This window comes from Myotis daubentonii, chromosome 3 (assembly GCF_963259705.1).
Source record: "Myotis daubentonii chromosome 3, mMyoDau2.1, whole genome shotgun sequence".
NCBI classification, from domain to species: domain Eukaryota; kingdom Metazoa; phylum Chordata; class Mammalia; order Chiroptera; family Vespertilionidae; genus Myotis; species Myotis daubentonii.
Window position 1 is genome coordinate 212,415,414 of NC_081842.1, and position 20,841 is coordinate 212,436,254.

The 20,841-nt window shown below is 45.6% G+C and overlaps 2 protein-coding genes across 15 annotated transcripts in view; both read right to left on the reverse strand.

Annotated features, from left to right (window-relative positions):
- The window catches only part of PRDM2 (PR/SET domain 2), a 116,385-nt gene that overhangs the window by 15,568 nt on the left and 79,976 nt on the right, over positions 1-20,841 (reverse strand). For 9 of the 14 annotated variants that reach the window (XR_009452101.1, XM_059691196.1, XM_059691195.1 and 6 more), the window contains 2 exons: positions 20,191-20,301; positions 11,277-15,648 (listed from right to left, as the gene is read on the reverse strand). The exons of 1 other annotated variant lie outside the window; for it this stretch is intronic. Coding sequence is in view for 12 of the 13 variants with exons in the window: in XM_059691196.1 (XP_059547179.1) it covers positions 11,277-15,648; positions 20,191-20,301 (4,483 nt within the window). In the remaining variant the exon portion in view is untranslated. Of the gene's footprint in view, positions 1-7,491; positions 8,988-11,276; positions 15,649-20,158; positions 20,302-20,841 lie in introns of those variants that run through there. 4 more of the 14 variants (XM_059691193.1, XM_059691192.1, XM_059691203.1 and 1 more) reach the window with 4 other exon arrangements.
- Positions 7,492-20,841, reverse strand: part of PDPN (podoplanin) — a 164,182-nt gene continuing 150,832 nt past the window's right edge. The window contains exon 7 of the transcript XR_009452102.1: positions 7,492-10,566. The gene's annotated coding sequence lies outside the window, so the exon portion shown is untranslated. The remainder of the gene's footprint in view (positions 10,567-20,841) is intronic.

The window sequence follows — 20,841 nt, forward strand, 5'->3', positions numbered from 1 at the left end:
GTTAGCACAGGCACCACATGAAATATTTATTCCAAACCCAGAGGAAAGCACGGAGGCATGAGGTACAGAGAAGAACACCACTGTTTCAGAATTAAGGTACTTCATGGGGCAAGAAACCTTCCCTGAGAGACTGTGCATTCTATCCCAGCTTCCATTTCATTCTCTCCACAAATTGCTTATGAAACTCGTGGCTCAAAAGGAAAAAGCGATCTGTGTGTGTGTTACACTTCACATGTTCCTATCTGGAGGTCATTTGTCCAGCAAACGTCATTTACCAGCCAAGGACCAAGGGCAAACCACGCCAGCATGTCTGCGTCTGCTGCTCACGCACTCTGCTCGCCGGGAGGCCCCTGGTGCCCTCTCAGGCCCTACCTGCCTCGTTATTTACAGGAACTATTAACAGGACCACTCTCTAGCTTCCTGGCCCATCGGGGATTTACAGGGCACATCTGGAGGCGGCCAGCAGCGCAGACAACATCCATAAATCACAAATGAAAAACGAGCCAGGAGTACATCCTTCCTGAAACGTGGTTAAGTCACACCTCAAGCATCCGGATCCGGCATGCCTGAATTGCCTCTGAGGGCATCACTTCTCCACAACAGTATTCATTGACGGTTACCACGAGCCTCCAGGAAAAGTGTACTTGGCGCCCAGTGCCGTTTTTAAAAGCAGGGAAGTAGCAGATACATTAACCTCCTGACAGCACACACACGTGCGGCAGAGCCATTGCCCCCACCCTTTCTGCAAACAAGGCAGACACCTGGCACGGGCCCTCTGACCCTGAGCGTGACCTCACTTCTGAATCCCGCAGATGCGGCGCCCCAGGCAGTTGCTCTCCGGGCGCACATGGGAACCTACTTGCCTACCGTGGCCTGGAAAGCCTTCTATGAAGTAGAAGAAAGTCGACAGTAGACAAGGTTTGGACGAGTCAGCACCTGAACCTGTTCCTTCCCTAACAGCGCCGGGTGCATCACACCAGGTGTGGCTGGAGCTGCGCAGTCTGGTCTCCCAAGAACAGACAAAATGGACCAGGATCAGGGAGGACGGAGACGTGTTCACCTCCTCTGTTTCAGCTCCTTCAGATCAACGGGTGCTTCTCACCCACATGGGGCAGTTGCTTACCAGCAAGCAGCTCCCTGCCTTTTTGTTGTTGTTAATCCTCACCTGAGGGTATTTTTTCATTGGTTTTTAGAAAGTGGGAGGGTAAGAGAGAGAAACATTGATGTGAGAGAGGCACAACGATCGGGTGCCTCCTAGATGCACCCCAACCAGGGCTGGGGATGGAGCTTACAATCCAGGTACATGCCCTTGACTGGAATTGAACCTGGGACCCTTCAGCCCTTGGGCCAACACTCTATCCACTGAGCCAAACTGGCTAGGGCTCCCTGCTTCTCAAGATGCCACTGCTAAGAACCAGGCCCAGCCAGGCTTCCCTCCCAGCTCAGGGGACTAGAGGCAGAGCAGACTCTGATGGACAGGTGAGGCCACTGCCGGGACCTGGCTGCTCTGACTACCTGGGACCTCGGACAAATTGCTTACCTTCTGTGTGGCCTGCTCCCCATTTGAAAAATGGGAGGACATAAAAGGTGTGTTTTTTTTTTTTTAATGATGAAATGGGGTAATACAGGAAAAGCCCTGAAAACAGTGATGGTTCTCACATTATGTAAGTTGGGATTCCTTGGTTACATTTTCATGGAGCTAATGAAATGTTTTCTTATGAAGCTACCTTTTAAAATGTACATTTTGGCTTTGAAATTCAAAACCAAGGGAAATAAAGTTATATGGAGGGAGGTGCTTTGAAATTCAAAACCAAGAGAAAGTTATATGGAGCGTTGACACAATAAAACTAATGCTTTTCTCACCTTGACTTGAGAAGTGCCTGCCTCACAGCTCACTCTCCAGCTCTGGTGGGTGGGGGCGCCTCCTGTAGAAAGGCAGTAGCTATGGTTCCGACGGGACAGCTCAGGCCCCCGTGGAGGCGGCCAAAGGCCCCTGGGGTCCCTTGAGGGCCCGCTGTGGGCACTGGCAGGAGAGGATGGGGACATCCGGGCTATGGCAGCCTCTGTGGTCATGAAATCACATACATGGCAAGTCAGCTCTGAGGGGAGCCACAGTGCTCGATCAGCTGTAAACAGATCCAGCAGGACATCTTTCAGCATCAACAGCCACAACAGCGGCTGGCATTTACGAAGCACTTACTAGCGCAAGCGGCATCTGTGGTCCTCGTGGCTTGTCTGTCTTCACAAGCATCCTTTGTGGCTGACTGATCACCGCCATTTTACAGAAAGGACTGGGGCTCAGAGCGTTGGCATGACTTGCCCAAGGTTACAGAGCTGGTAAGTGACGAAGCCAGGATGCAGACACTTCATTCAATTAACAAATATTTACTGAGCTACTACTTGCCAGGCACTGTTGTACATGCAGCAACAGGCAGCTTCCCCATCCGGGAGGAGATCCGTTCAGTCAACCCATGTAACAGATCGAACAGAACACATGGAAGACGTGAGGGTCTCCAAGAACACGTGGAGAGGGACACGGCACTTATTTCAGAGTGGATGGTCAGGGAAGGCTTCTTGAAGGAGGTGCCAGCTGAGCAAGCAGCTCTGGGGCAGAGCGAGTGCCCTCACCTACATTTCACTGCCTGTGATGAAACCTCCACGAAACCTCCCAACCAGGCCAGTGCTGGCCTGCACCACACCGTCTCTTTCCCGGGAGGCGAGCGGCCTGCAGCAAACTCTGGACTTTGAATTCCATTCTGTGTGATCATGGCTGCCACCCTGAAGCTATGGACTATACGCTGCACAACCTCTCGGCAGCAAAACCCGTTTGGGCGATGACGTCAGCATGAGACATTTAGGGGACACAGTGAGTTCAGAGGTTTCACAATGCCTATAAGGACAGGGCTCTGGGGCCTGGCCAGCAGGGCTCAGGGGTTGAGCGTCAACCTATGAACTAATAGGTCACAGTTCAATTCCCGGTCAGGGCACATGCCCCGGTTGCGGGCTCAGTCCCCAGTGGTGGGGCATATGGGAGGCAGCCAATCAGTGATTCTCTCTCATCATTGATGTTTCTCTCTCTACCTCCTTCCTCTCTGAAATCAATAAAAATATATTTAAAAAAAGAACAGGGCTCTGGAATCAGATGCGGGACTTGGACGCTCTCTCGCACTTGGAGCTGTGGGACATGCCAGTGAGGCTGCTGCCCAGGCTCCATTTCTCCGTAAATGCTGCGAACGCCAGGCAGAGACCTCAGAACAGTGGTCATGTCCAGGGGCCTCTGCAAGCCCAGGGACACAGGACAGGGTCCACAGATCTACAGCCCACACCTTTGGGAGTCCAGCTGGCCATTAAAGATGCTTTCTGAATGGCTGACCGGCTGAGTCACTACTGGAGAATGTGCCTGGTTTCACGAGTCCAGTTACAGCTTGGGAACAGCCATCCAAAAATGTTCCTAAACTCAAGCTGGGTTGGCAAGGGTTGGATGTGATTATAAAAAACCAAGTGAGAAGAGAATGTTACTGCAAGAAAAATTGAATCCATGTGAGTTTTAAATAACCTAATTCCAATAAGAATATTAAACTATCATTTTGGCAATTATTAAATACTAAAACAAATGCAATGATTTAAAATTGAAATTCCATTTTTACTTTTTGTTAATCCTCCCCCAAGCATATTTTTCTTTCTTTCTCTTTCTTTCTTTCTCTCTTTCTTTCTTCTTTTTCTTTTCCTTTCTTTCTTTCTTTTTTTCTTTTTTAGAGGGAGTGGAAGGAAGTGGGGACAGAGATAAACATTGATGTGAGACACATCAATTGGTTGCCTCCCACATGTGCCCTACCGGGGATTGAGCCTGCAACTGAGGTGCGTGCCCCCGACCAGAATCAAACCCAGGACCATTCAGTCCATGGGCGGATGCTCTTCTATCCACTGAGCCAAACCGGCTAGGGCTGAAATTGTTTTGTTTTGTTTTTAAGGTAAAAAATGAAAATTGCCACAACTGTATCCTAAGGCCTAAATTCCCTATTGTTATTAACTTACCTGTGCAACAAACTCCAGGCCTTTAAAGATGCCTACTTAAAACTTATAATTAAGATTTCTTAAATAAATATTTTTATTGATTTCAGAGAGGAAGGGAGACAGATAGAAACATCAATGATGAGAGAGAATCATTGATTGGCTGCCTTCTGCCCGCCCCCTACTGGGGATCGAGCTCACAACCTGGGCATGTGCCCCTGATCTGAATTGAACCCGGGACCCTTGTCCGCAGGTTGATGCTCTATCCACCAAGCCAAACCAGGTAGGGATACACTCAGATTTAATGCTAACACTCAGTAGTTACCTAAGCAGAATTCCAGACTGCACAGCAGGCTCCTGTCTAAACAGTACTATAGGAATATTCTTAAATATGTTCAGAATAGAAACCTGGACTTTAAAATCCTCCTGTAGCTTTCTGTCATTGCTAACATGACACCCAAGTTCTCACCCCAACTGGGTAACTCAGGTAGCAACTAAGAAGGAATGTTCAGAATCGCGGGTTCTGTCTGGCTTGTCGCTGTGGTTTATAAACTGGACTTGGAAAGGCACAGTTAGACACTAAAAATCTTCCATAAAAATCTGTTCTTTGGGACACCTGCCTGAATTTGGGGCCACTTTCTGTAAGAGACAGTTGAAAAGGAATCCAGCTGGTCTAAGTGAGGCAGAAAACAGAAGCACGTACAAATCCCATTACCCCAGTAGTTCAGCAAGTTAACTCTAATAAAGTATTTCCAAGCCCCTTTAATGGCTCACAACAGAACTGCAAGCAATTTAATGCAGCCGCGGTGGCTTTTCTAATTCATAATCTAGAAGGTAAATAAAATCCACACACACTCTCCTGGCTGTAATCCTACACTTTAAAAATAACTTACTACCGGCAGAATTTTAACCCTCTGATCTGTACGGAACACATACTAGTACTTGCTAAGGGGGAAAGGCAAGTCCAGATCAACTTTCTTTTTGGGCTAATGGCCAACAGGTCAAAGTTCTCAAGTGACAACCGAGGACGCTTCCCAGGATCCCCAGACCCTTCTTTAGAACCACTTTCAAGACCAGAGGACATTATGATAGCGAGCTTGATTTTCCTTGGGCGATTTCTGTTGACTAATCAGATCAATCTAGAACAGTGGTTCTCAACCTTCCTAATGCCACAACCCTTTAATACAGTTCCTCACGTCGTGGTGACCCCCCAATTTCACTGTTACAAATTGAACATAATTAAAGCATAGTGATTAATCACAAAAACAATGTGTAATTATATATGTGTTTACTGATGGTCTTAGGCGACCCCTGTGAAAGGGTCGTTTTGACCCCGCTGATCTAGAAAGTCGGTGGGACTGGAGGGCAGGAGCACACCCCACCGTTCAGAGTGAAACCAGACCCGGTGCTCCGGGAGCTGCTCCTACTGACGGCCTTGCTGCAGCAGGAAGACTCCTTGCTCACAAAGGGGCGACTCTACTTGTTCACAAACGCAGGGGAAGCCTTTATAAAGAGGCCTACACATCTAGAGGAAATGAAACTTAACAAGTAATAATAATCAGCTGTAAAAATAACAGACAGGATGGTGCAGGTCGGAGGCAGTTCAAATCCCAGCTTGGCGCTTTCAACTCTCCCAAGTGTGATTCCCCATCTGTAAATGACACCAACCTCAGGGTGCTGTTGTCAAGTGTCTGAAAAATGCTTAGGGCAGTGCCTTGCACACGGAAAGGAAAGCGAGGGATAGCTGTCAGGTTCCCAGAAGCTTGCCACCACTTGCGGGCAAGGAACTCCAGTGAACCACAGCGGCTGGAGGTCGGGACTAGGCCCGGCGGTCTCCAAACGGGAGACTGGGGCACAGGGCCTGACCGGATCCACCAATGAGCAGTCGCACATTTTCCCTCTGTGTCTCTCCCACGCAAACTTCAAGTTTTGTTCCAACGATATTTTTTTTTGACCTTGTTGTTTCTGTCTAGGACGAATTTAACAGTAATATGGGACTCATCATTCCCACCGTTCTGGACCTAGTTTCTTTTTAAAAAAATATCCCACAGCACTTTAAGGCCCAGCATCTTGTAGGCAAACTCCCAGTCCCGCCAAAGTCTCAGCCTCCACACCCAGTAAGAAGACAGAGGAAAATGCAGAGACCACCTAGCCATTCCCTACTTGGAACAGACTGGGAACTAAGATCCAGAAATAACTTGCCCAAGGCTGAGCCACCGAAGCAGGCCATAGGAGGCTGGAAGGCGAGTGTATGTGCGATGCCTGCTGGCTGCCGGCATGGAGGGAGAGGAACGGCGAGCGGACGGCCAAGATGGAACCCACTTCCTCCACAAACAGCGCACTCTCCTCACACAATGTGCAGTCTACAGGGAGCTGTGTGTGCTCAGCCCTCTGTGTAGGGCCATTAAACAGCAAACACAGAAAGCCAGTCCTAACTCCTCCAGCCCAGCGCCTCCCCCCTTCCTCCGGTGAAACCGCCCTCCCCCTCCCGCTGGGTCTCTGGGGGTGGGGAAGGTGAATCATGAACCAGAGGACATTTGGCCAGGAGACACTGATCACTCCTTCACTTTGCCGCCTTTCCCTAAGACTTTGGAATGACACATACTGATGTAAAGCATGAGAACCACAGTGCTATCGTGGGACTGTATGAAACTGCAAACATTCAATCTCAAGAAAAACAGCAATCCCATATAAACTCAATACCGATGTTCTAACTTCTTTGTTTCATTCTTTGGGGATTCTTAACAATAAAAATCCCCAAACCAGAGTAAACTGTTAGCAAGCACCGAGGAAGTAGAGACCCCACCTGTGAAATGCTTTATTTCACTCTCGAGGTACCTCAGAGCACACTGACCGACTTCATGGCTACCCGCTCAATGGCAGATAAGGATGTGATATAACAGACAGTCAATGCCGAATAGGAGCACGTGAGGAGGTCCTCTGGGCGGACCCTGCACAGCACACAGCAGTGTGCGGCTTCAAACGCTTTTCCTACGGGCCTCTTCATTTTCTGCCCTTCGCAGCTCCCAACCATGTACAAAATGCAGTCCTTTCACAAGCTTTTAGAAAGTTTTTATTGGTTACAATGATATAAAATGTATCATTTAACGTTACCCTAGTTATTAAGTGCTTGCTAGCAATAGCATAAAAAAACTTTCATACATCTGACAAGCTCAAATGATGTTTCATCCTGGAAGGGATAAACAGCAAACAGCACTCTTAGCTGGACTGTCTACAATTAGCCTCTTTCTCTCTTAAAAGGCTACATTGGTTCAAATCAACAGACAATCCCTTTTGTATGTCAAATTGTAAATTTTAATGTTTTCATTAAAATAGTCTTTTATATCATAACTCTCCAACAAGAAACAGTAAAATAACTAACAGCAAACTCCAGTACAAGAACACTCTCCAGATTAACAACTCAAACACAAATGTAAAAGGCAAATCACAATACAATTGAAGCATCCAAAACAATTTAAATAATTTTAAATATTTTATTTTTAAACTGCTACAAATGCTTTATACAATATTTCAACACAAAAGTCCCCAGAACAGAAATGTAACAAAATGGGAATGATAGTGAAAGGATTAAAATGGCACAAATTCACCAAACAAGTATTAAACTACACATTTTAAGAGGTAGATTACTTTTAAAGTTGAAAACAAAAGAAAAAAAAAAAACACATGAATAACCTAGCCATTTCCCACCAACTCAGTCATTAATTAGGGTGAAAGCATATATAATGTATGGAGAAATGATACACCCAGGAAAAGGCCAATTTGTAGTTTTTAAATCTCTATTAGAGACTGCAGTGTAAGCCTGGTATGTAAATTTATTTTTACTTTTTTACTTAAGTGCAGACATACACCTTCCTAGGCCTGAGATGCATCGTAGGCATCGGTATATTGCTACATAGCCTCCCATTATATAACAGTTATAAATTAGTGCCACATATTTATTCGAGAGGATGTCCATCTGGATAAACACACATGAAACTGGAAGAGGCATAAAAAGGAGTCCATATCCAATCCGGTTTCCTCTCCATTATGCTGGCCATCAGCTTGTGATTTAAAAAAAAAAAAAAAAAAAAAAAAAGCAGGCAGAGAGAAGCTAAATGCCTCTGTCTGTAATTAACTTAGAAGAAAGGCATCAAGAGCTGGTGTGTGACCAAAACTTCTTCAAACAAGTGCATTAGAATTGTCATCCCTGACATCTACATAAACTACTGATAAAAAAGAGAACCTGCTTTGCAAGGTTAGGTTCAAATCACTCCTTCCTCTGCTATGTGCCAGAACCAGGGCCACATTCACATCTGAGTGATCAGTCCTGTGACGATGGGCCAGTTCATCTAGCCCGTCTTACAGCACCTCTGGCATCTCAATCACCCGGGTGCCCAGCACGTGTTGGGCACCAGCGAAGAAGCAGATGCCTGACTCTAACCAGGGCAACAAGAAGCCTGCGGATTTGTGAGACAGCTTCAACTGGTCTTGCAAGCTGGGTAGATTTCGCATCCTTTGTCGTAGTGCTTATCCTAAGTTGAGCATGCATTATCTTTATTTAGTCAATTAAGGTTTGTTTTGTGTGGGGGGCTTTTCTACAGGAAGTTCCTAGAAAATAAGAAAACTGAAGATAAATGACAACATAACACAACCTTACATGAATTGACCATGTTAAAGAGAAGGTGAGATGATCCATATGACAAATGTTAGGACAGCAACAGGTTGATTCTGGAAGTGTGCAGCTACTTGGGGGCTGCTCAACAGGCACACGCTGGCCCGGCCCCAGCCCTACCGGGAGTGGTGTGGCAGAGATGGATATGGGAGGACACATCGTTTATTTCTGTAATAACCTGTGGTGAATGCTGGGGGCTGGCTCTTAATCACAGATGGCTATGATGACACACGCAGGAGGAGGAGGTGCTGCCAGTGCTGTGGGAAGTCCTTCAGTACACAACAGGGTGAGTAAAGCTAAATCACTGAGAACAGAGAGAAGTGAGTATTTCTGACGATGTGCCATGAAATCATCCCTGAATAAAATTTACAAGTAGAAATCTACTGAAAGGGAAGACGACTATAGTTAAAACAACTCCTTACCAGTGTAACACAACAAGTATGTACCAAGGACGAGGCCTGCTAAGCCCTCATGATAATCTCAGGCCTGAGTTCAGGAATCCTGGTTTTATACCAAATGGGCTAAAGGCACTAAAAAGAGAACCAACCCCCTGAAGAAATGCCCACTCTTGTGCCCAGATAATCAGAATATGATATGATGCCCTGTCTTCACAAATTCATGGTCACTTGTAAATGGACCCCTTTTAAGACACATCCTTCTGATGTGTCCACAGCACAGTTCAGTGACAAACACCAAGGGGGGCCAGCTGGCGGGGATGCTGCTGCCACCTACCAGTTAGAACAACAGTTTTCTTATCTGATTCTCTGTGCTTCCTTTTAGGCCAATTTCACTATAGCAATGTAACCCTCTGTTAAACAATGAAACCAATAAAACAAAGCAAAATAATTACAATGAACTGGAGGAAACAGAGATACAATTTTAGTAGGCACTTTGGTCCCCTGTGGTCTTTTTCCAAAAGCACTGGATGAGTAAGAGGCTAACTGAATGAACTTGATAAATGCAGTGACTCAGAGAACTTTTTTTTACCCTTGAACGGTATAAATGGGATCCAGTACAAAATGATTCTTTCAGACAAGACTGGAGACAAAGGGGGGTACGCACTGTGCATTCTAAAGCATCTACCACCAGGGGCATGTTTTGTAGTACAGTCTGTAAAAATGACGACATATTCTGGCTCTTTATCGTTGGAAAGGACTCGAGTTCAAGAACCTCCTATTGTTGAGGAACTTCCAGAACAAAGACAGAGTACAAACAGGTACAGTTAAAACACTACAGCAGGCCACTATAATGGCTAATAGGTGCTTATGCATATGGCATGGCCAGAGACCAGATGCTGAGTAAGATCTATAGTAACTAATTGTTTAGTACATTTCTGAAGTAGCTGTTTAACTATCAGTCTAGGCTAACAATTCTTCTCTACATCGTTATTTAGCCATGACTTAAGGCACACGGGCACCCACAATTCTACCTCGTCAGCTGTGCACTGGTAACAGTACCTTTGGATCCTCATGACCTCCCCAAATGGCAGACCACTCCCCAGCAAACTCTAATTCTGCTTGTCTGAAACACCAAAGACTTTTCAGACACTGAGAGGGATAGCCAAGAAAGCCTTGAGTCCGGCATCTCCTTCTGAAAGGACAAGATTTTGAAGTATTTTGCAGAAATCCTATCTGATGGTGAGCTTTTCACAAGTTTGACCCGTAGGCATTTTTCAGGAAACAGCAGGAATCCCAAGAAAGTGCGTCAAAACAAGGTTATTTAAATGGTTTAGGAAGTTTGAGAAGTCAACATAACCAATTTAACTATTACCCTATGCTTTTGTCACTAAGAACACTTCTGAATATAGGGAAGACACAAATAAAACAGCAAAATCACCTCAAATCTAAGATGAACTCTTACATCATTACTGGGAAACAAAGGCACTGACGGCCACGCTGACTTGCCCTGGGTTTCAGCATGTGCCTGGCCAGCCAAGGAGCCTGGCCTTGCTGCAGTTCTAAGCACACTCCTGGCTGCCGCCCCTTTGGGATCTGGCCTGTGTCACCCTTTGCTGGAGAGAGGAGGGGTGGGGAACTTAAGGCATTTTAAAATGAACACGGTGCATTTTGTTTTAACCCATGAGGCAAGTTTTTTGAATGAAAACTATAGAAGCATGAGTAATGGAAGCATTCTCCGTTACTATAACTATGCTGAATCACAGAAACATTGAAGAGATTGCAATGTGGTTTTAATGGCCTCAGAGATCCATTTTAACAGAAGAAACCACCTATAATCCAGAAAAAATAAAAGTGACACTGAGATATTTCCCAAGATAGGAAGGAAGTTTAAGAGAATTTCATCTTTTCATAACAGGGTCCTTTTGAGAGCTTTTCATAGTTTCAAATTCAGTTCACACTGGCCCTGAAAGAAATGGCCCCCTTTTGTGAGTCCTGGGTCTGAGATAAAACTAGGCAGTATCCATCTCTGCAGCAGCCTCTAACTTAAGCAACCCCATTTCCTTTAAGTGCTTATGTCAAAATTACACAGGAAAAAGAAAAAAAAGCCATTGGGCAAGTATACTGTTCGCTTCCAACCGTCTTTCCCGCCCCCACGCTCCGGAGCTGAATTCCTCAGGCCCTGGGAGACAGCTTACCTGAAGTCCTTCAGCTCCTGCTTGCCACTGCTGTCCTCCCTTCTGCTTTCGCCCAGGTCGGCAGCAGCTGCCAGCTGGAGGCTTCGGGTGATGGGCCCGCCACTCCGTTCTCTAGATTTTACATTGAACCGGTCTGTTCTTTTCTTACCGGCCAGAGCGGATTTGCTTTGTAAGACGGCCTTGCTTTTCTGTACCCTCACGTGCAGGCTCCGGGCCGTCTTGCTCGAGAGCTGAGCAGAATGATTCTTGGCCACAGCTTTGGGCTTTTTCCCCTCAACGTGAGTTATTTTGGCCATTCTGATTGGACTCGAGTTCCTTAAAGAGGAGGTTGGTTTCTTGGACTTCCCCGAAGCTGCAAATTTGACATTCTGCTTGGACCTGAAGGACGAGGAGGGCAGTGGGACCTGTGCGGGGCCTGAGCTGCGAGCTCTAGTCTTGCCCAAAGGAGCCTGTGTGTTTTGCATTTTAATCTCGGCATCTGCGGTCCGTCTGCGGTGGTTGCTGCTGTTTCTGTCACTACTTGCAGGTGACACATGCCCACCTTTCTTGGACGAATGGGAAACTTTTTTTTTGGGAGGAGAAAGCGGTTTTTTGGGACAGCTGAAAGCAGCATGCTTATTCAGGCTTCCTATGTACGTGAACTCCCGATGGCAATACGGACAGATGTGTGAGGAGGACTCTGAAGCATTTTTTAAGTCCGCCTTCTGCTTGGCAGATTTGTTCTTTTGCAGGATTGCTTTCTGAACAAGCTGGTTTTTTTTCTTCAATGCATTTAATTTGAGCTTATTTGGTGACATTTTGCTGAGTTCGACACTAAAGTTCAGTCTTTTGGGTTGTCCCATTCGTCTAAAGGCATTTTTCCCAGAGTTCTCCAAAACCACCACGCCGTTTTTGGGTTGCACCGTTTGTTTCAGCGGTACTGGGTTTTTCCTAGGGGTGTACCTCTTCTTGTCGCTGGCAGAAGCACAGGCCAGGATATGCTTGTGTAACTCGGGCATGTTGTCCACACCTTTGCCGCACTTGGTGCAGCGAATGGCAGTGCTAAACGTCTGTGGAATGTTGTGTGTAGTGAAGTTGGTGGCTGTCACACCGATACCCATGGGGTTTCGGTGATGGTACTGAAATGGAGGCGGTTTAAAGCTTGGATAATGTTGATTGAGACCCAATCGAACATCTGGATCTTTCGTCTTTATCCCAGAAGCCATTATTTTTATGGTCGTGTAAAGCTCTTCGGAAGAATCATTTAACTCCTCTTCCTCTTTCGACGTTTCTAAAGGATCTTCCGGCAAACTCTGCATATGTTCTGCGTGGGCCTTGCTGGGATCTGTAAAGTTCTGCGGCCTCAGGGTGCCACTCTCAAACTCGTGGTGTGTGCACACCTTATCCGGGTGCAGATCTCGCTGGTGCTGCTGCAAATTGCACAAAAAAGCAAATTCTTTTTTACAAACTGAACACACAAAGATATTCCCAACTCCATGAAGCAAAAAGCGATGTTCTGACAAGTCAGCTTTAGCCTTAAAAAGCTGCACACAAAATTCACATTTGAAGGGCCATTCTTCAGCATGAACAGATAAATGTTTGGTTAGATCTTTAATGGAAAGAAAAGGTGATTCACACACATTGCAGACAAAGTTTTTGTTGAATGTTTCCTGAACAATATCCTGTTCAACTGCAGACGGGGGTTCTTCCCTGGGTTTCAGATCTTCATTCTCTAATTCCTCCTGTTTGAAAGATATCATGGGGAGGGAGGCTTCCAGATTATCCCCAGAAGAAACAACGGATGATACTGCTGACAGAGGAGGTGGTGAGGGGGAAGAGGAGGAAGATGAAGAGAATGAAGATGAAGATGCAGAAGATGATGAGAGTGTTGGAGGCCCCGGAGAGGCAGCAGACATGAGAGGCTCTACGGAAGGAATGGGAGAAGGCGAGGGAGACACCGTAGGAGAAAGAATCGGAAGTGGGGACTGCGCAGTCGCATTTGAGAGTGGAGAGGGACACGGGCGAGGAGACGCCCCGGAAGAGGGGGCTGGAAGAGGTATGGTAGGCAGGAGTGGAGGAGGTGGTGTGGCCACAGTTAGCACAGGAGGACAGGGCGGAGGGGATGAGGGATGTGTTGGCATCAAGAGAGGAGGCAGCTGCCCGGAGGAAAGAGAGGGTGTCTGAGAGGCAGGAGACGAAGGAGAAACATCAGGCGGGTGCTCCACAGGAGGGGCAGATAAACTCGTGTCAGGCCCAAGGTCAGGATCTGCCTGGGGATCCAGGGATTTACAAGGACTCGGGCTCCTGGTGACATCTGCCGTGTTTTCGATGGGCACGCCGATGCCATTGTACTCATTGAGAAGGACCTTCTGCAGCATGCAGGTGGTCGGCTTCTTCTTCTTGACAGCACCGCAGGCTGGCTGCGCCACGCTGCTGTCTTTGAATTCCTTGCTTTCTGAGTCCCCGCAAGGCTTTTTATGCACACTGAGATCTAACACAGACTCCCACTGGACCGGAGGCCTGCCGGTACCCTCAGTCTTCTGTTTGACGCCGCTGGACAAATCCAGTGGCTGCTGGTTGCACACAGGGCTAAAAGTGGAACTGGCGGCCCACTCTTTGGATACCTTGAATTCATCAAAGCATGGCGGGCTCACGGTTTCCCTCTCGTCTCTCCCAGACAAACTCCACACCGGGGAGGAGTTGCTATGACTTTCTAACTTGGGCTTTTTGGAACCCAGAACTGTATCAGTCCACACTGCTTTCCCATCGCTTTGCTTTCCGAAGTCTCGAAGGGCAGGACTGTGCTGTGGAGAGCTGGGAGGGGAGCTGGTCCGCCGCTTAAACCTGCTGGAGGTCACGGGCAGCATCGACGCAGGAGCGGACACACAGACAGGACCTAACTTAGTGATCTCAGCTGCCAAAATCCCTGCAGGAGGAGTCAGTTTATCCTGGGTTTGAAGGAGCTGCTTGAGCTTTGACGACAAGTACACGCCTTTCTCTTTGTGAAGAGACACCGCCTCCGTGGTGGAGATGCTAAGGGGCAGGCTCAAGGAGCACGAGGGTGCTATGGGCTCAGGCTCTGCTTCAGCTTTGATTCTGGGTAACACGGGCGGACTAGCAGTTCTCCGTCTCTTGGACTCACTGTTTGTGCTGCTGGAAGGCTCTTTAGGAAGATTATCTGCTAGGGGGACCTGTGTGGTCTTTATATTCTGAGTAATTTCCACTGTAACTGGAGTGAGCAGACAGTTTATACCATACAAGTCAGCCGAACTGGACTCCATCTCAATCACATCACAGTTACTGGTGCTGCTGCTGGTTTGAATTTTACCATCAATGTAGTAATTTAAGTTCTCAGAGATATTGCTAGAAATGTCCATGATGTACACGTCATCTGCCTCCCCTTCCTCCTCGGGTTCAGTGCTGGGAACGTAGACATTCTGGGGGGGCTGGGCCCGCTCTGCGGGCGGCTGGGGCTCTTCCAGGAGGCCTCCTTTTCTCCGCACACCTTTGGGAATCAGGTGACGTTCATGGACTCTGCGCTGGTGCCGTCTCATATTAGTATGAGTGCCAAAAACCTTCTTACAGTATTTGCATGGATGAAGCTCTTTAACTTCTCCATTCTCTTCTACAACAGAAGAATTTACTGTTTCTTGGGAAGCTTTCTCTGAACTCAAGATCAGACAGTCTTGCCCAAGATTGGGAGGAATCGAGTCATCTTTTGGAGTGACACTGTCTCCAGATTCTTTGCCATCAGCTGGGTCCTCTGATGGCTGTAGTGTTAGGCCGGCTTTCCGCTTTAACCCTGCCTCATGGCGACGCTCATGCCTCCGCCTGTTAATCTGAGTGCCAAATGCTTTCCCACAGTACTTGCATCTGAAAGCATGGTTGACTGTAGATATATGGATGTGCATGTGCCGTTCCAGCCCCTGTTTGGTTGTAAACTTCCTCTCACAATGCTGACATGGAAACATTAATGTTTCAAATACATCACCATTGGCTTCTTCCTTCGTTTTGGGAATTTTGATAACAGGAGTTACCTCTGGAGAGTCTTCGAGAGTTTCTTTTGAAATGTTTTTTGGTTCTTCGAATAAATCTTCTAGCTTCTCATCACACCGTATTTCCGGCTCTTTCACAGAACTTTCATTTGGCATGTCAGCTTCTTCTTCCCCCTCCTCTTCCAACCCATCGTCTTCCTCCTCTTCCTCCTCCTCCTCTTCCTCCAAGTCATTCACCTCACAATGTGTTGCTTCTAGCTTCTTGTCTGGTTCTGTGTGCAGCTCGCAGGCAGGGAGAGGGGTTCCCAGTTCTGGAAGCACATCCGGATTAACCCCCTCCTGAACAGCTGTCTGCTCAGCTGCTGGAGCTGAGGGCTTCTCGTCCTCTTCTTTGGCACCTGAAAGCAGAGGGAAGTAGAAGCATGGAGGTGAGGGCAAAACTAGCCGATTTAAGATCAATTCTTATTATTCAAGTAATTTCTCTTAGTACTTAAAATGTGTAAGGAAGGTTATGATTAACAACAACAGCTCCACATTCTCATTTATAAAGTTGTATTGTACTTAAATCCATTTCATTCATTCATTCATTCAGCTAGTATTTACAGAGCACCTGGTATTAACCAGGCAATACACTGGGCAGTGAGGAGACATACGTGCACGAAGAGTCACTTGGAGCTTAGATTCTTTTCTGTGTTTAATGACACATATATAAATATTTTTATTTATAGAAATTGTGGTGCCTAAAATTTTGTTGAAGTAGCAGGCACTGAATTTCAGGAGACTAGTTGTGAATTCCAATTTCTCAGGATTCCAAACTGAAATAAGCTAAATATATTACCTACCAGGTTAGATTCTTTTTTTTTTTTAAATATATTTTATTGATTTTTTACAGAGAGGAAGGGAGAGAGATAGAGAGTTAGAAACATCGATGAGAGAGAAACATCGATCAGCTGCCTCCTGCACATCTCCTACTGGGGATATGCCCGTGACCGGAATCGAACCTGGGACCTTTCAGTCCGCAGGCCGACGCTCTATCCACTGAGCCAAACCGGTTTCGGCCAGGTTAGATTCTTAGTGGTCTTCCTTGAATAGAATGATTCTCTCCTCCCTTCCTGACTAAATCTACATTTTTAGAAGCTAGAAGAGTTTCCAGAATCATATGATCAGGATTTTTTCAAGTAAAAGTAACTTTAGAGATCATCTCTTCTAAGCCTGATCAAATTATTAGCAACTCAGGAGTCTCAATGCCCAAGAAGAAACCCAGGTGGGCAGGGGAGGACTCACTGGTAAGGTGACAGTTGAGCAGAGACCTAAAAAAAGTGAGTCATGTGAATATGCAGGGGAGGGGAGCCCTCTGGATAGAGTAAACAGCAGATACTAAAGTTCTGAGTCAAGAACTTGTTGGATGTGTTCAAGGAATCTGGAAAGACTGTGGGGGTGGGGGGGACTGGAGGAAGGCAGGAGAGCAGAAGATGAGATCAGAGGCCAACTCACACAGGACCTTGCAGGCTGCTGGCCTTTACTCAGAGTGAAACAGGGAGCTGAAGTTCTAACAGAAATATGATATAACTCACTCATATTCAAGAGAATCACTCCTGGTACAAGGAAGATAGGAAGTTCCAGGAGGATAAGGGTGGAGGCAGGGAGCCAAGAGCTGCATCCTGCAGGAGAAGGGACAGGGTGGGGGCTAGGGTGGCAAGGGAGGTGGTGGGAATGATCTGACTCTGGATACATTTTGGAGGTAAACTAACAAGATGTGCTTGCTGACTAGCTGTAGTGAGAGAGATGTCAAGGAGCCATAGCAACTGCAATAATCCTGTTTGCTAAGCAGTAGGAAACTGAGGGGAGAGCAGGTGTGGGCTATGTGTGTGTGTGCTGGAGGAAAGTAGACTTCCCTTTGATGTATTAAAACTTTGAGGTACCTGACAGCTATCCACATAAAGATGTTAAGCAGTTATGGATGACTCGAGTTCAACAGAGGCCATGTCTAGAAATGTAGAAGTCCTTAGACACAAAATAGTATTTGGAGCATGGGACCGGATGAGGTCACCTGGAGAGTGAATGCAGACAGAAGAGAGGAGGGAAGACTGCCCCCAGATGACTCCAGTACTTCGAGGTCAGAGAAATGACCAGTGAGGTAGTTGGAGAATCGAGAGAGTGGTGGCCTTAGGCTATATAAACAAAGGTTCAAGAAGGGAGTGATCAGCTGTGTGCAGAACTGTTGAGGGGTTGGGTAAGATAAGGACTGAGAATGGAGCATTCATGGCAACAGTTTTAGTGGAGTAGTGGGGACAAATGCCTAATAGAGTTCCTAAAAGAAGGTAAGGAGGGAGAGACAGGGAGACTATAAGCAACTCTTTCAAGTTTAGCTATAAAAAAAAAAAGCAGAGAAATGGAACAGCGGTTGGGAGAAAACCTAGGGAGAGCAGGGGACTCCCAGACAGGAGCTGTCACAGTGCATCTGCTGCTGACAGAGAATGTCCCTTCTCCACAGTACCACCTGTCTGTTGAACTAGGCCCCTTGCACTGTATACACTTGAGGAGTTAGAAAAGCTCTGGGACCTCCTGGCTTGTTAACTGGATCGTCCCCTCTTTCGCTGGGTAAGTATTTACTGTATGCCAGTACTAGGCGAACAACATTGTCAAGATCCTTATTCTTATAGAGCTACAGGAAAGCAAGCAGGCAACACCACTGTCGTAAATCAATGGTTATGCCCGTGGAAGTACGTGCTGCTACAGAAGCACACAAGGGGAACACTGTATGTGGCTTAATCAGGGGAGGCTTCCTAGATAAAGTACTGGGCAGGCTCAACGTGAAGGTCAAGGAGAGAAAAGAAAAGGCAGCAGGAGGAATCAAAACATGTAGCACACTGTGAATTATTCTGGACTCACCGGTGGGCAATGGGGAGCCATTAAGACATTTTAAAGCAGGAGGGTGCCAGACGGGAGATTTAGGCTGTGATGTGGATTAAGGGACCGGGAAGACACATTACTGCAGGCAACCAATGCTGATGCAGTGGTATCAGAAGGGAGATGCTGCTGCCTACATTAAGAGATGTCGCAGTGGAGGCAGAAAACAGTGGCCAGACGATCAAGATAGAAGAGCCTGTCACAGAGCTGGTGAATGCCGGGATACAGGGGAAGTGGGGGCTAAAAAGGCCAACTGTGCCAAGCTCTCTAAATGCAAGGTTTCCTGAGTATCAGTCTTACTTTTACCCATGTGCCACCATTTCACTGACAGCGAGGCTTCTGCTTCTAAACAGAAACCAGTCTTCCCACCCCACCCCCGACAAATATCATAAATTCCATGAGTTTTCCACAAACTGAGAAACCAGTCATTTGATGGTGGTAATGTATTTCAAATTAGGAGCTAACTCCTTTTTGAAATACTACATGTTCAACACAAACCCAACATGTTGCTAAAAAAAGTTGGAATGAGACTACAGAAATTGAAAATAACATCTGTAAGGCACAAACATTTCTTTATGGAGTTCTTTTTGGGCCAAAATCTGTGGCATCTTTTAATGGAAAAAAATATATAAATGTATTATTTTCTTTCTCTGTGATTGGTAAACAATTTCAGATTTGAAGCTGTCCAAAGTAATATAAACCAAAACACAGCTCTGCTCACTAGTAAGGCCCACACCGAAGTGTGTCCACGCGGTCGCTGAGTTTTAAACATAACGGGAGATTTGGGGAGCAAAGGAAGAGTCTGGACTGCTTGCTCAGACCACTTTTTTAAGAATATGCAGAACATTCAAGAATGACAACTATGCTGTACAGAGCCAACCACACTTTAACCAGTTATTCCACAAAAAGGTAAATATTAATTATCTTTTTTCACGGGGCCCTATGTTGTATCAGGAAAAAAATATCTATCTTGAATTTTCGAAGGGGGAAGGGGGCTCCTGGATTTTTGTTTTTAATTCTGCCACTAAATGTAGGGAGGGTCCTTAGTATTTTTGTTGTTCAAACAAATGTCTTAGCAAATCTGCTATCAGCGGGCAGAACTTAGTTTTATAAGGTTCTGGGAAATAAGCTTGTCGATTCTTGCTTCATAAAATGCCACAGGAAATTACAATCCTTTATGAACGTCATCACCACCAAAATGGCTTAAGAAGAATAAAAAATATTGTTAGTGGTTTTTTTTCTCTACAAATGTTTCTTGAAAGTCACAAGCCTACATTCTGAAATTTGCCTATTTGGGTCACTGTGAACAACTCTTGAGCAAGCTCTGATCTTTGCATAAATTGACCACATAACCAATTAGGACATAGCTCCCTCTTTTCTAATAGCAATAGTCTCAATATGGTGGCTCAATTGAGCAATCTGCCTTTCTGATTAACTTTAAATCCATGTCTCTGAATTCTTACAGCATGGAGGGCCTAGAATATTAGTCCTCAGAAGAGGCCTTAGACAATTTAGTGGGAAGAAACACAAGATAAAATAGGAATTAAAATTCTAACAAAGGAACACTTTTCACTCTGCACATTTTTCATTCTGATATATAAGCAATTTTTTAACTGAACTATAAAACATACTTAAAGTATGCAAAACATAAGTATAGAGCAAGATAAAGTGTTTACAAGTAAATACACCAACGTGCCCACCCCACACATCAGTGGACTCCCCCAGTCTGCCCCTATCAGTCTGACTCCTGTCATCATGGATGTTTTTTGATGGTTTTGAACTTTGTAAATTATTTATAAATGCAATCATATAGAATGCTTCATTTTATTTTAACCAAGCATAATTTGATTTCTAACAAGGAAGGTCTTTAGTACATTTTTGAAGGGGATGGGGAATGTGAAGGGCTTGTAGGGGACCTTCTTGCTGTTTAACCTTTTCTTAAATGACTCTCAGACGGGCATGCCGAAGAAATACAAAATTATAAATGGTGATACATACCCAAATCATACAAGCCCAACACCCCAGCCTACCTTCTGCAGAATCTCTCATATTGGCAGAGGTGGGATCTGGCTCGCTTGTCTTCGGCTGTATGTCTTCAGTTTTGTTTCCTTTGTTTTTATTTTCCTGGGGTTTTTTCTTCCCTGAAACAAACAAACCATTTATTTATTTGTTTATTCGTTCGTTCATTCATTCATTCACTATTACCCCAAATTCTTGAAGGAGACAATCACTAATATAATCAGAGTAAACTGTCTATTTCTAGGTAACTATCACTTCAATCCCTAAAGAAAGGAATAGATGATGAATACAAATACTTTTAAGTCACGTCAGAGAAAAAAGACCATAAATCATATATTTTTTAGAATCTTGGGCACTAGTTCCCTCATAACTCTAAGCAACTATCAAACCAATAGATAATATATTCTAGAAAAGTTAACAATACTGATGTCACAGGAAAATTAGATGATAGCTCTCAGTTTTAATACCATACACATAAGAGGGACTGGCAGAAATCTGGTTATTTCTAAGAAGCACATAGGAAAAGCAACACGGGATAACGTGGGGCCCTTTTAGTTAAGATATGAGCACCTATAATTGTCAAAGTAAAACAACAGAAGCAGAGATCCCACTGAATTGTAAGGAATACACATGCACAATGGCTCAAATAGCAAAGCAGAGTA